This window comes from Lynx rufus, unplaced genomic scaffold (assembly GCF_022079265.1).
Source record: "Lynx rufus isolate CCGP_SWC_20201006 ecotype Redwood Valley unplaced genomic scaffold, mLynRuf1.p SCAF_7, whole genome shotgun sequence".
In the NCBI taxonomy this organism is placed as follows: Eukaryota; Metazoa; Chordata; class Mammalia; order Carnivora; family Felidae; genus Lynx; species Lynx rufus.
Genome location: NW_025814889.1, coordinates 17720920 through 17734589, shown reverse-complemented (window position 1 = coordinate 17734589; position 13670 = coordinate 17720920). Strand labels below are relative to the sequence as shown.

Below are 13670 nucleotides of genomic sequence, written 5' to 3'. Positions count from 1 at the left end.
AGTCCAGAATTGTGATACCTTCAGCTTTCTTTTTCAAAAGAAAAACAGGTCTATTCGAGGTCTTTAGTAGTTCCAGATAAATTTTGGGATTTTTGGTTCTAGTTCTGCAAAAAATGCTGTTACGATCTTGATAGGGACCATATTAAATCTGCTACTTTGGGTAGCATAGACATTTCAATAGTATTTGTTCTTCTAATCCATGAGCATAGGATGTCTTTCCATTTCTTTGTGTTGTCTTCAATTTCTTTCACCAATGTTTTATAGTTTTATAGTCTTTCCCATGCTTGGTTAGGTTTATTCCTAGGTATCTTATCATTTTTGGTACAACCTCCTGAATGGGAGAAGATAGTTGCAGATGACATATCCAATAAAGGGTTAGTATCCAAAATATCACCCATCATCAGGGAAATGCAAATCAAAACTATGAGGTATCATGTCATATCTGTCAGAGTAGTTAAAATCAAAAACACAGGAAACAAGTGTTGGTGAGGACGTGGAAAAAGGAACCCTTTTTTCACGCACTGCTGACAGGTATGCAAACCGATGTAGCCGCTGTGGAGAACAGTATGGAGGTTCCTCTAAAAGGTAAAAATAAAACTACCCTATGATCCAGCAATGACACTACTGGGTATTTACCTAAAGAATACAAAAACACCAATTCGAAGGGATAAATGCACCCCTGGGTTTATAGCAGCATTATTTACAATAGTCAAACTACGGAAGCAGCCCAAGTGTCCACTGATTGATGAATGAATAAAAAAGATGCGGTATATTCGTACTCATATTTGTTCTATATTTATTCAGCCATAAAAAGGAATGAAATCTTGCCACCTGCAGTGACATGGATGAAGCTAGAGAGTATAATGCTACGTGAAATAAGTCAGAGAAAGACAAATACCATATGATTTCACACATATGTGGAATTTAAGAAACAAAACAAATGAGCAAAGAAATAAAAAGAGAAAGGAACAAACCAAGAAACAGACTCTTAGCTGCAGAGAACAAACTGATGGTTACCAGAAGGGAGGTAGATGGGGAGATGGGTGAAATAGATAATGGGGATTAAGGAGTACACTTGTTGTGATGAGCACCTAGTGACGTATGGAAATCTTGAATCACTATATTGTACAACTGAAACTAATATAACACTGTATTTTAACTATACTGGAATTTTTTTAAAAGGTCAATAGTAGCCTAATACTATGTCACAATGACTACATTGTTCACCTCATTTCATCCCATCAAGGAGGAATTTTATCAACCACATCATCACAAGAAGGGTAAGTACAATAGGTATTTGAGAAAGACCACATTCACACAACTTTTATTATAGTACACTGTTATAATTGTTCTATTTTATTATTATTGTTCATCTCTTCCTGTGCCTAATTTATAACTTAAACTCTATCATAGATACATATGTATAGGAAAAAACATAGAATATACAGGATTTGGTACTATCTGTGGTTTGAGGCATCCACCGGGGGTCTTGGAATGTATCCTCTACGGATAAGTGGGGACCACGGTGCACATAAATCTTAGCCAAATGACTAAGTGATTAAAGTACTGACTCACCACAGTTGGCTTCATCTGCTCCATTTGGGGAATCAGATGTAAAATCACAGAACTTGCTGGATGAAATAGAGCCTGCATCCTCACGTGGCACAAATCCAGCTTCAAAATTAAGAGATGGAGAGGATAAAACATACTCTTCCCCTTCAGCGAATAAATGGAATGTATAATTGCTTTACGAATACTAGTTTTTAAATATGCTAAGCACACAGAAGCAAGATAAAAAGGCCAAATCAGGGCGCCTGGGTGGCGCAGTCGGTTAAGCGTCCAACTTCAGCCAGGTCACGATCTCGCGGTCTGTGAGTTCGAGCCTCGCGTCGGGCTCTGGGCTGATGGCTCGGAGCCTGGAGCCTGTTTCCGATTCTGTGTCTCCCTCTCTCTCTGCCCCTCACCCATTCATGCTCTGTCTCTCTCTGTCCCAAAAATAAATAAAAACGTTGAAAAAAATTAAAAAAAAAAAAAAAGGCCAAATCAGAATTCTGTTTTCATCCCGTGGATGGTGCTTCAAATGTATACATAAGGCACTAAGAATTGCTCTTAACTGTTATAGCCATTTGCATGCTGATTAAAGCCTTCCAAGGCTTTAATTCAAACACAGGGTCTAGGTAAATCTCTGGCCATTCTGCCCCACAAATATAACATAATTCATTACCAGTGGGACTTGCCTTATTGTTTAATGCCTATTCTAGTGCCATCCCTAAGTTTCTGCCCGGTAATAACACTAAATTCCACAAGGGAGATCTTATAATTACCTATTGAACAAATCTACACAAACAGTAAAAAAAGGTTTTTGTTTTTTGTTTTTCTCTTTGTGTAAAACAATTGGCCTTTCAGGAAAAAGTCATAAAATTTTGTCCTAATTAGAATTATGCTCTAACTTGGGGCACCTGAGTGGCTCAGTCAGTTAAGCGTCTGACTTCGGCTCAGGTCATGATCTCACAGTCCATGAGTTCCAGCCCCAAGACGGGCTCTGTGCAGACAGCTCAGAGCCTGGAGCCCACTTCAGATTCTGTGTCTCCCTCTCTCTCTGCCCCTCCCCAGCTCACACTCTGTCTCTCTCTATCCTTAAAAACTAAATAAACATCAAAAAAAAATTAAAAAAAAATATTTATGCTCTAACCAACTAAGATGATACTTTGATTGAAGAACACATAAATTGAGTTTTGATTTACTTTCTGTAAAGATTTCTCTGTCAGTGAGATCAAGTACTCTCAGAGACTTCTGCTAATGTTAATTTTAGTGATAATTTAAAACTTTTAACCACATTGTTGCCTCCAGTTGCATTCTCTTCAATGTCAACTTTCTGCGATTCCAATTCTGGTCGTGTGGTATTTGATTCGGGGAAGGAAAATGCTAATCAAATAACATAAATAAGGTAATTCTGGTTAAACCCTCAAAAACATTAATCATTAAATCTGTTACTTTGCACTCCTCAGTGTCTATATCAAAACCACTACACATACAGAGCTTAGAAAGGTTTACTGTAAATTCAGAACACATGTTCTGAGTAAATATATGGCACCATATAAAGTTAGTACACAGACTTGTACAACCTTACCATTGAAAGATGTCTTTAGAAAAAAGGACTATTAATTAAAATTCTTCAATCCAGTTCTCAATCCAGGAATGTTTCTCCTATATTATCCTTGATGACTGCACTTGGTTCCTGGAAGAGCGCTACTCTTCCATTTACTAAGTATGTTGTTTAATGAAACATAACTTCAGAATGTGATGTGCCTGATTTCCAAATGCAAATAATATTCGTGTATACAGACAAAAAATAAATAAAGTGTGGTGGTTTGCAGGCAAAATCTTTAATGTTGTCTATTTACTCCCTCTGGAGTAGGAGGGATCAAAGGCATCAGTGTTAGGATGACAAAGTATCCACAGGCATAATGTATGCTGTTTCAACCCATTCTCAGAGCCGAAATAATGGTTGGACTTTCAAAAATGCCTATATGATTTTTATGACAATCTTTCTGTACCTTAATTGAAATGGTCTATGAAATATTTAGTCAAAGAATTAGCCAAACTCCATCTGTTACTTGAAAATACTATGTTCTGAATTTAAACAGAGAATTTTAGGGTCAGCATTTAAATTTCTGGCTGGCCTTAAATTACTTTTCCAAACCCAGTAAGTTGTTTGTTTTTTTTTTAACTCCTAGGTAATTCTGAAACATGAATTTCTCTATATTTTCATTTTGCCAAACAAAATTAGGATAGAATTAAATTCTTACATAAGTGTTTTTATAATACGCAAAATAATTAAAATTCTTTCATAATTTTATAACTAAAAAACTGCATGTGACAATTTTAGCCACATGGATAGAATATTATTGGAAGAGTCTCTAAAGCCTAGACTGTGAAACAGCACATACATATTTCAACAATATGTTTCAGTTTTGAAGGATATGTGATATAATCCACATCCTGGTATTAGCTATTAGTGAGCCATATTACTGAAAGACTCTAATATATTTTAAATTTTGGTATCAGAAGGAACTAATTATTTTAATGCTTAAAACTGCAGGAACTACAAAAAAAAAAACAAAACCAAAAAAAAAAAAAAACAAAAAAAAAAACTCACCTTTCTTTAGTATGCTGGTACCTGGAAGTGCCTTATCTGAAATTTCACATTCCTGAGATATACTGATGTCATCTAGAGCAACAGTAGCATTTGATGATAAAACAGTAGCTTCTAAAATCAACTATAATTACAGAAAAACAAATCATTAAAAATATACCATAAGTGTCTTACAATCCTACATCTTTGTGTAGAGAAGCTCATTTGCATCTGTCCCACCTTTCAACCTAATTTTAGAAAACCTTTTTGGCCAGAACATTCAAATTATAAATTTTTAAAGTCATAATGGCTCTGACAGCATCTTATGTAACCTTAATGTCTTAGGTAACCTTGTTTCAATTAAAAGTTGAAACATTCATCACGACTGAAGGGTTGCCTTCCCATTGGAGCCATTAAGAGTCATATGCATTTAAAATGAGCTCTTTGGGGTAATCAACTGTGTGGTTTACAACTCAATTTAATTGAGATATGAATTCATTTGTAATGGGTCTGCTGGAGGCAGTGATTCATTTTTGAATCAGAATATTTAAATACTTATATTATGTATACATATAGAGAAACCCACTTAATGAGGTAAAACAGAATCAATAACCACACAGAGTAGTTAATATTCATAAATTAAAACACTCAGAGGCATTTAAATTTAATTTATTCTAACACTCTGAATAATGACTGATATAATTTGTTTTCTTTCTTGTTAATCACATTATTCTGTTGTTAATCCAGCATTTTAAAAAAAGAGAGAGAGAAATTATGTCTGGAGTCTTAAAGATATGTACTGGGACTGCCAGTCTAGGACACCGTAGGTGACCCATCCCCATCTTATCAGCAAAGACCTCAGATCCCAATGATCTTACAGTTTACTTGGTGTGATGCATTAACAACTCAACTACACCGCAAGTGCTCTACAAAGACACACGTATGTATAAGATACTAGGAGAATCAAAGAAAAACACTTCATTATTTCTGTCAAGCAGGTGAGACAAAATATGAAAAAAAGTTGGTAAAAATATTAATTACCTAATAGCCAATAATTAATTACCTCAGTTGCAACTGCTGTTTCAGATTTTGTTGGAGAAACTGATAACGTTACAAGCAAAAGCAAGGAGATGTGAAAGTGTATGGTAATAATTTAGAACGCTCTGGGTGAACGGCTTGCTCCGGAGCACATATACTAGAACACTCTGGGTGTTGTAGGCTTATGGGGTTCCAGACATGCTTTCCCAAAATATGGCACACCTTGGCATATGGCATACTTCAAGTTGGAGGAATTTAAGAATTGGCATGTGCAGGACCTGACTTTCTGATCGCGTCCTGAAGCAGATCGTAATGCCTTGATGGAAGAGGTGCCCGCCCTCTCTATAACTGGAGAAAAGGAGCATCCTTATTTGGGAAAACAAAACGACACACACACAGAGGAATCTGGATGAACAAGCCTTGCTAAGTTTCTCCCTGTTTACTACACACAGCTCACACTCTGCCCTATCACATCTTTCCACGGCTGTCCACTCTTCATCAAACCTCGTGTAAAAGGCTCAGGATTAACTGCTTCTTAAGGTCTTTCTGTCCTTATTAAGGCTCCAGTGTCAGGTAAGATTTACATTAAATAATTTTGTACATTTTCTCCTTCAGTCTGCTTTGTTAGTTTAATTTTCAGACCCAGCAAGGAACCGTTGGAGGGAAACATTTTCCTCCCACACGTAGAAGGATTTTAAGAAAGCGATGAATTAAGTAATAGGAGGAACAAACTGACTGCATTAACTGGTGCAGCCCAACTAGAGGGCAAGTTGATGCCATCTATTAAAAAGAAAAACAGCACACACTACAAAGATTAAGCTCACTTCTCAGCATTCGTGCAAGAGAGACATTCATAGGAATACACACGAAGGCCTGTCCTGGAATGTTGACTTCAATGTTGCTTCTGATAGCAAATGAATAAAAAATGTAAATGTGAATCAAAAAATAAATAAATGGCTGGTTATATAAACCATGGATTACCATGCCCGTTAAAAATAATATCTACATGCTAATATGGAAAGAATCTTAATATGTGTTTCTTGGTGAAAAATTAAATTACACAAAAAAGTATTTTTTTTATTAATTTTTTTAACATTTATTTATTTTTGAGACAGAGAGAGACAGAGCATGAACGGGGGAGGGACAGAGAGAGAGGGAGACACAGAATTGGAAGCAGGCTCCAGGCTCTGAGCCATCAGCCCAGAGCCCGACGCGGGGCTCGAACTCACGGACCGTGAGATCATGACCTGAGCCGAAGTCAGACGCTTAACCGACTGAGCAACCCAGGCGCCCCCAAAAAAGTTTATAGTATGATTCTACTAGGCTAAAATCATAATGGTTTTGATTTCTAGATATATGTAGTGCATACATATATATTACATAAATAGAACAGAGTCCAGAAGTAAAAATAAACTAATGTCTATACTAACCTCAAGATAAAGACTCCACGGTCAGGAGGGACTATTGCCTTATCTGCAATTTCTGATACTTTATAATGAGATGTATATAATTTTAATGATTTTTCAAATTCTGATTAGAACTGGGTTTTTTTTTTTGTAGATTCTTAACCAACTAACAAATTTGGACTTCATAAAAATGCAGAAAATAATAACAGGTTTTAAAAAAGGATGTTGAGGTAACATATACAGGCACTGTAATAGAGAAATACAGTACGCTGAACAGCATTAAGTTATTGTAATTTATTTTGGACAGCTCTAACTGTGAAACTTTTTTTCCTTTTATTCATTGTTAGAATTCATCTTGAACTAAAGTCAACTAAAATACAGATGCTTAATTCTTCGGACTCATTAGACAAGCCCTTATTGACCATCATAATTTTTCAGGCTCATTACCTTTATTGACCACCATATTTGAAGCTCTGCACAACTTAAAGGAAAGCTGAAGAAAAGAATGTTTGGGGTATTTCTCCATGCCTCTAGAGAGGTACATGTTCCTATTCTTTGAATAAAGTGGGTGGGGCCCTGGGACAAGTTGAAATAGCACTATGGAATAGGTCTGTTCGATATGGTTATATCTTTTTGTCTGAAGAGAACCACTAGACTTTTGAACATTCATACTAAAATGTTAGTATAATATTTTACTTCAAAAGCCAAATAAAAATGATTTTAGGTCATCTACACCTCTGCTTGCTTACTGCTATAGAATTAAATTCAGAACTATAAAATGAAAAATTATAATTCTACCATGAATTAAAATCTTCCACATTTAAAAAGAAAAATGATCCCTTCCTTTAAAAATGTATCTTATATCTATAAATAATACTATCTGATGATTCCAAAATCATCTTGGCTCTTTCTATTTTGTATTGCTTGTTTCAGCTAAGCTGATCTTTTGATTTATGACCAAAGGCAGTTCCTTTTGGGAAAATACAGAACCAATTAATAATCAGTAAATGAGAAAGAGTTCACTCAGAAGAAATGTTTCAACCATGGGTATTTTAACCATGAATGAAGGAAAAGCGAAAACTTCATTTTGGAAGATTCTCAAGCAAATTTTGAGAATTTAAATTTCAAGGGATGGGCAGAGGTCTCTCCTTTCTAAAACTATTTTTCAGGATCTTGCTGATACTTGTTTTATTCAGTGATATTATATTACTCCCTGAAAAAGGAAAATCATTTCTTGTTTTTGCTTTCAGGAACCAAACAATCTATAAATGTTGCTTATAACCAAGTGATTACTTTTTATATCTGAAAGGCCAAGGTAAGCCTTTCCAGAGAAATACTCAACTAGCACATTGAGATTTTGATTCTTTGATACCTTGTTTTAAAAGAAAAAGGACTAACAAAAACAAAAAAAAATACAAATCTAAGAGGAAATGGAGGACGTAGGATTATACCAAGTAAAGAAAAACTGGAATATAGCAAGTTTTGAATGATGGTGCTATCAGTAGTAAGAGGAACCACAAACTTCTCTAAAGCTTACTACATACCAAGAACATCCACTTATTTTAGCCTTGTGAAGACGGTGCTATTTTCATCCTCATTTTAAAGCAAAAGAAACAGAAGTTTCAGAGGTAAAGCAATTGGTTGAAGGTCACACATCTAATAAGAAAAATATGTAACCTGAGCCATTAATGATTATGCTATACTGCATTGCCAGAATAAAATAAAAAGATAACTGGTCTTTAGCAGATACTGCAGAAGAGAGCTCTCTGGTGAAACAATATTCAATGCAGTCCTAAATTAAGAAGGCCGAGGACACTGTAACGTTACAGAGACTAGACCAGCTTTTACTATTGTATTATAAATCTTACTCTTCCCTGAATCTTCAAATAATGTCAGGAAATTGTTATTGATTTATATCATGGACTGATACAGAGTGAACATGGCATCAATCATTGTGGAAAATTTCACAAAAGGGTTGTTTTAAAATGAAGTCTAAAATATGACACAATTATGTATTAATAGGAAACTCAGAGTAAATCAGCTGGAAATCAATGGGCAGTACTCAGAAGAAGTACCACCTTTAGATATTAAAACTAAGAACAGCAGTTAGGGGGGAAAGAAAGTGTAAATGAAACGAATAGATTTCTGTAAAAGCTCAACATACCGAGCAAGCAGGCCAACTTAAAACTTAGTTAGTGGGGCGCCTGGGTGGCGCAGTCGGTTAAGCATCCGACTTCAGCCAGGTCACGATCTCGCGGTCCGTGAGTTCAAGCCCCGCGTCGGGCTCTGGGCTGATGGCTCAGAGCCTGGAGCCTGCTTCTGATTCTGTGTCTCCCTCTCTCTCTGCCCCTCCCCCGTTCATGCTCTGTCTCTCTCTGTCCCCCCAAAAACTAAATAAACGTTGAAAAAAAAAAACTTAGTAAGATTCTTCTCAATTTTTCAAGTTTTAAGTTTAATTTGACTTCCATTCTTCCAACAAAAACCACACAGGAAATGGAGAGAATATTGAAATGTTGTTAATGTGCTGTTCTTACAGAATAAAGAGTCAGCTTTCTCTTTTTCCACCAGGAAGAATGAAAGACCTACCTAACTAGGGCTGTTTATTCCTAAGAAACTCAAACTGCTTTGTACTCTGCTGTGATGTCTACCAGAAACAGTAAAAGGACCACACTGCACCAGAAGTTCATGGCTTGAAGGGCACACAGAGGTCGGACAGTTTGATGCCTTTCTCCTTTCCAGTGTTCGGATTGGATTACACTGTATAAATATATTCAGAGGTTAGTCACATGGCAGGATAACTAGGTGCTGACTAAGGTCACTCTTAAATGACTCAGTCTACCAAAGTGCCAAAGAAGCTGGTTTCCAAGATATAAACTTTAAATATTTATTTGAATATTTAAAAGCTAGACTATTTGTAGGTAGAGTACCTTCTGTTTTTGTTGTTGATAAAAGAATGAAGGAGAACTGCAGCGACCTAAGGACTCCTGGGTGGCTAAGTAAGGTAAGTGTCCGACTCTTGATTTCAGCTCAGATAATGATCTCAAGGTTTGTGAGACTGAGCTCCGCATCGGTCTTTGCACTAACAGTGCAAAGCCTGCTTGGGATTCTCTCCCTCTTCTCTCCCTGCCCCTCCCCCTGTTCATGTTCGCTCTCGCTCTCTCTCTCGCTCTTTTGCTTTCTCTCTCAAAATAAATAAACTTTTAAAAAAATTGCACCTACCTAGAATCCTTATGCATATTTCGTATTTTTAAAATGCATTTACAGAAATCAGATTAAAGCCAACATAATATCTGCAATTTTTTTTCCAGCAGAGGACAAGGAAAAGAAATGGGTACAAAGGGGACAAAAGCTGTATTTCTCACATGCAAACAGGTATTATCATTATAAGCAAACAAAATGCGAACAGTTCGTTCGTGGTGTGAACACAAAGATGTTTGCCTCGCTCTGCACTTTCTCCTTGTTTGAAATATTTAATACACGTGTAATAATAATGTATTAAGTACTACCACGTGCATATTAGTTGTATTAACTACAACTAATCTTGAGTGACTATCAATGTATGACTGTGTATTTTTACATATCATGGGTTTGTGTGTCTGTATAAAATCTGGACTGATTCACATCAAAATATGAACACGGGCCAGCGATTCCTTATCTTAAGTATTTGGGGCCAGCTGGGTTTTGAACTTTGAATAGTTCAGAGCGGAGAATGTTAATCTAACACATACTGTGTGTATCACATGATGCTCTCAGGGAGATCGGGGTGGCACTACATGCAAACAGCTCACTAAATGAACTCTTCAGGGGAGGTCATGTGTGATCTCTAAATTCGTTTTTCAAAAGCTTACTGTTCTCCAAAGTTTAATTTTCCAAATTGTTGATTAGAGATCGTGGACCCATAACGGGCTTCTTAATGATGAAAGCTGAGAAGATTCTTATTTTTCTTTTAACTCACCTGCAGTTTCTAAAACAGATGTGTCCTACAGCCACGTAACACCTTCTTAAGGGGGACAGAAGCGGAGACTATAAAAACTTCTCCAGGGTGAATTAAGACCGCGCAAGAACCCAGGACCATTCCCTCCCCTCAAAAGCCACCACAATTAAAACTGAGGCTGACTGGTGTGGATTAGGATCCCCACCTGGAGAGAGAAGCCCACACAGGGTGCTGAGACGCCAGGAGAGGGATGAGGACACAGCAGAGCCAGGCTTATTTAGGAAGCATCACAAATTAGGGTACCTGGGTGATTCAGTGGGTTAAGCACCTGACTCTTGATTTTGGCTCAGGTCATGATCTCATGGTTGTGAGACTGAGCCCCTCAGCGGGCCTCACGTGGAGCATGGAGCCTGCCTGGGACTCTCTCTCTCTCTCTCTCTCTCTCTCTCTCTCTCTGTCCCTCCCCCCAGTCATGCTCCTCCGCAATCTCTCTCTCAAAAGAAACAAACATACCAAAAAAAAAAAAAAAAAAAAAATACAGCATCACAAATCCACTGTTGCCAAATTATAAAATCCTATCAAACCACGGGTCAACCTACAAAGCAGTTAATACGCCCTGGGTAATAAAGAGTAATCTCACTTTGCACTACAAAGCCAAACAAAACAAAAACCAGAACCCCAAAGGAAGAAATACTAAAGAGGAAAACAAAATGACACTGCTGAATCTCTTCAATAACGTGATGGGTTAATGAGTGCCTCCAGGCCTGGAAAGGAATGGCATGTATTTTAACTCAAAATATTTCTCAAATAACCAGTTCAACAGAAGACATTCTGGTTTAATTTATTAAGATTTTTAGAGCAGTTTTAGGCTCACTGTAAAACTGAGGAGACGGTGCTGAGTTTTGTGCTACACCCCCTGCCCCAACACATGCACAGCATCCCCATCATCATCTCCCACGAGCGCAGGACATTTGTTACAACTGATGAGCCTCATAATCACCCAAAGTCCATTGTTTATATCGTGGTCCATTCTTGATGTTGTACATTCTGTAGGTTTGGACCAATGTAAAATAACATTTATCCATAACCGTATTGTCATACAGGGTATTTCTACCACCCTAAAAAATCCTCTGTGCGCCATCTGTTCACCCCTCCTTTCTCCCTGCACCCCTCCAACCCCTGGCAACCACTGATCTTGTTATTGTCTCCCCAGTTTTGCCTTTTCCAGAATGCCATATAGTTGGACTCACTGAGCATGGAGCCTTTTCAGATTGGCTTCTTTCTCTTAGTAACATGCACCTGAGGTTCCCCTGTGTTTATTCATGAGTTGACAGCTCATTTCTTTTCAACACTGAATAATATTCCATTGTCTGGATGTATGACAGTTTATCCATTCACCTACTGAAGAACAGGGATGCTTCTAAGTTTGGGCAATCACAAGGAACTCATGAATAATTATTCATGTGCAGGTTTTTCTGTGGAGAAGGACATTCTAATTCCCAAGAAGTCAATGAACAATGGACTCTCAAAGATCTTCACAGTAAGTTTCATTCTAACCAAAAGCAAACCTAGTGAAAAAACTGTTAACACAGAATATAAGTAACTGAAGCAAAGGATTGGATTGTTCTGATTTTGTCTGTCCTGTCACATGTGATGGGGATTGATGCTTAAATGATTCCATGACTGGCCTTTACTGCTTTCCTATGAAAAATCACTAGATTCATAGTATTTCTTTCCACCAAATATTGTAGGGGAATCATAAATACGATCCTTGAGAATCAGGGATTTTAGAGACCTTCACTGAGTGAAGCAGTTTCTAATCATTGAACCTAGAGTCCTGATGAAGAGGAGACTCCTCTTCCAAATAAAGAAGACTAATATTTCTTGAGTGCCTACTATTCCTAGACAACATCCAAGTGATAATCACAGGAACAATAATGGCTACCTTTGTGTGTTCACTCTATGCCAGAATACCCACTATGTGCTTTATGTGTATAAATCATTCAATCCTTACAGGAGTTCTATAAAGAATACTGACAGCAGTCCATACTTATTCCCTATTCCTCCAACTTCCAGGGACAGGAACTTCCCTGCAGTAACACTGCTGTTACTTACCCATGACTCTCCCATGGAGAGGAGGATCTAACCAATTAGTGATGTTAGAATAAGCCGGATGTGCTAAACATGCTCTTTGCCTCTCCTTCAACTCCCACTCTTAGATGCATGCATCCTGATGTTAGCTCTGGCTAATAGGAAAAGGTTTCTCCCAAAGTGTGTGAGTCCTGGATTTCCCTGGCAGAGTCCGTTGTTCTCTGGGTGAATCTATTTATTCTGAGGTGAAGCGTTATTTAAACATATGGCTGAAAATTGTAAGGCATCTTCTCTAAAATTTTTACTGTTTGACATCTATATTTATCTTAACTGGTACAGAAATGAGGACCAATAAGGTATGTTATCAGGGGCTCCCAACACTCCAACAATGACCCTCACCCCCATTCACAGAATGAACAAATGTAGAGGGATTAAGCACTTACCTCATGATTATACACCTGGCTTGAACCCCAGACTCCAGAGCCCATGTTCATGGCCACCATTTTAACTTTCTCTTTAATATTTGGACTCCCCGAAAGTACTGCTCTTACCATCACTATGTGTTTTCACAGATAGAGAAATGTGAGGCTCAAGGATGTAATTTGTAATCGCTTAGCAACCCATGAGCAGAACAGAGATCAGAACTCAGACCACCTTACTCCAAAAACTCTGTGTTTTCATCTATATTATAGATATATATATATATCTATAATCACTATAATCTATAATCTATATATAATCTATAATCTATAATCTATAATCACTCCTTTCAAACGTCATCCAGAAGGTAGCCATGCCCATTTGGGCAGCCATTTGATTAACTACAGTTCCCTTCTTTTATTATTAGCCAAGAAAATGACACAAAAGGTTGATTAAAAGTCCTCGATATTGGGGCAGGTGGGTGGCACAGGCAGTTAAGCATCCAACACCTGAGTTTGGCTCAGGTAATGACCTCACAGCTCTTGAGACTGAGACCCGATCGGGCTCTGCACTGACAGCACACAGAAGCTGCTCAAGATTCTCTCTCCCTCTCTCCCTCTCTCCCTCTCTCCCTCCCCCTCCCTGT

The 13670-nt window shown here is 37.6% G+C and overlaps 1 protein-coding gene across 1 annotated transcript in view; it reads right to left on the bottom strand.

The window, feature by feature from the left end:
- The window catches only part of MALRD1 (MAM and LDL receptor class A domain containing 1), a 794572-nt gene that overhangs the window by 651118 nt on the left and 129784 nt on the right, over window positions 1–13670 (bottom strand). Inside the window, exon 15 of the mRNA XM_047066301.1 lies at window positions 4160–4280. Coding sequence (XP_046922257.1) covers window positions 4160–4280 — 121 coding nt within the window. The remainder of the gene's footprint in view (window positions 1–4159; window positions 4281–13670) is intronic.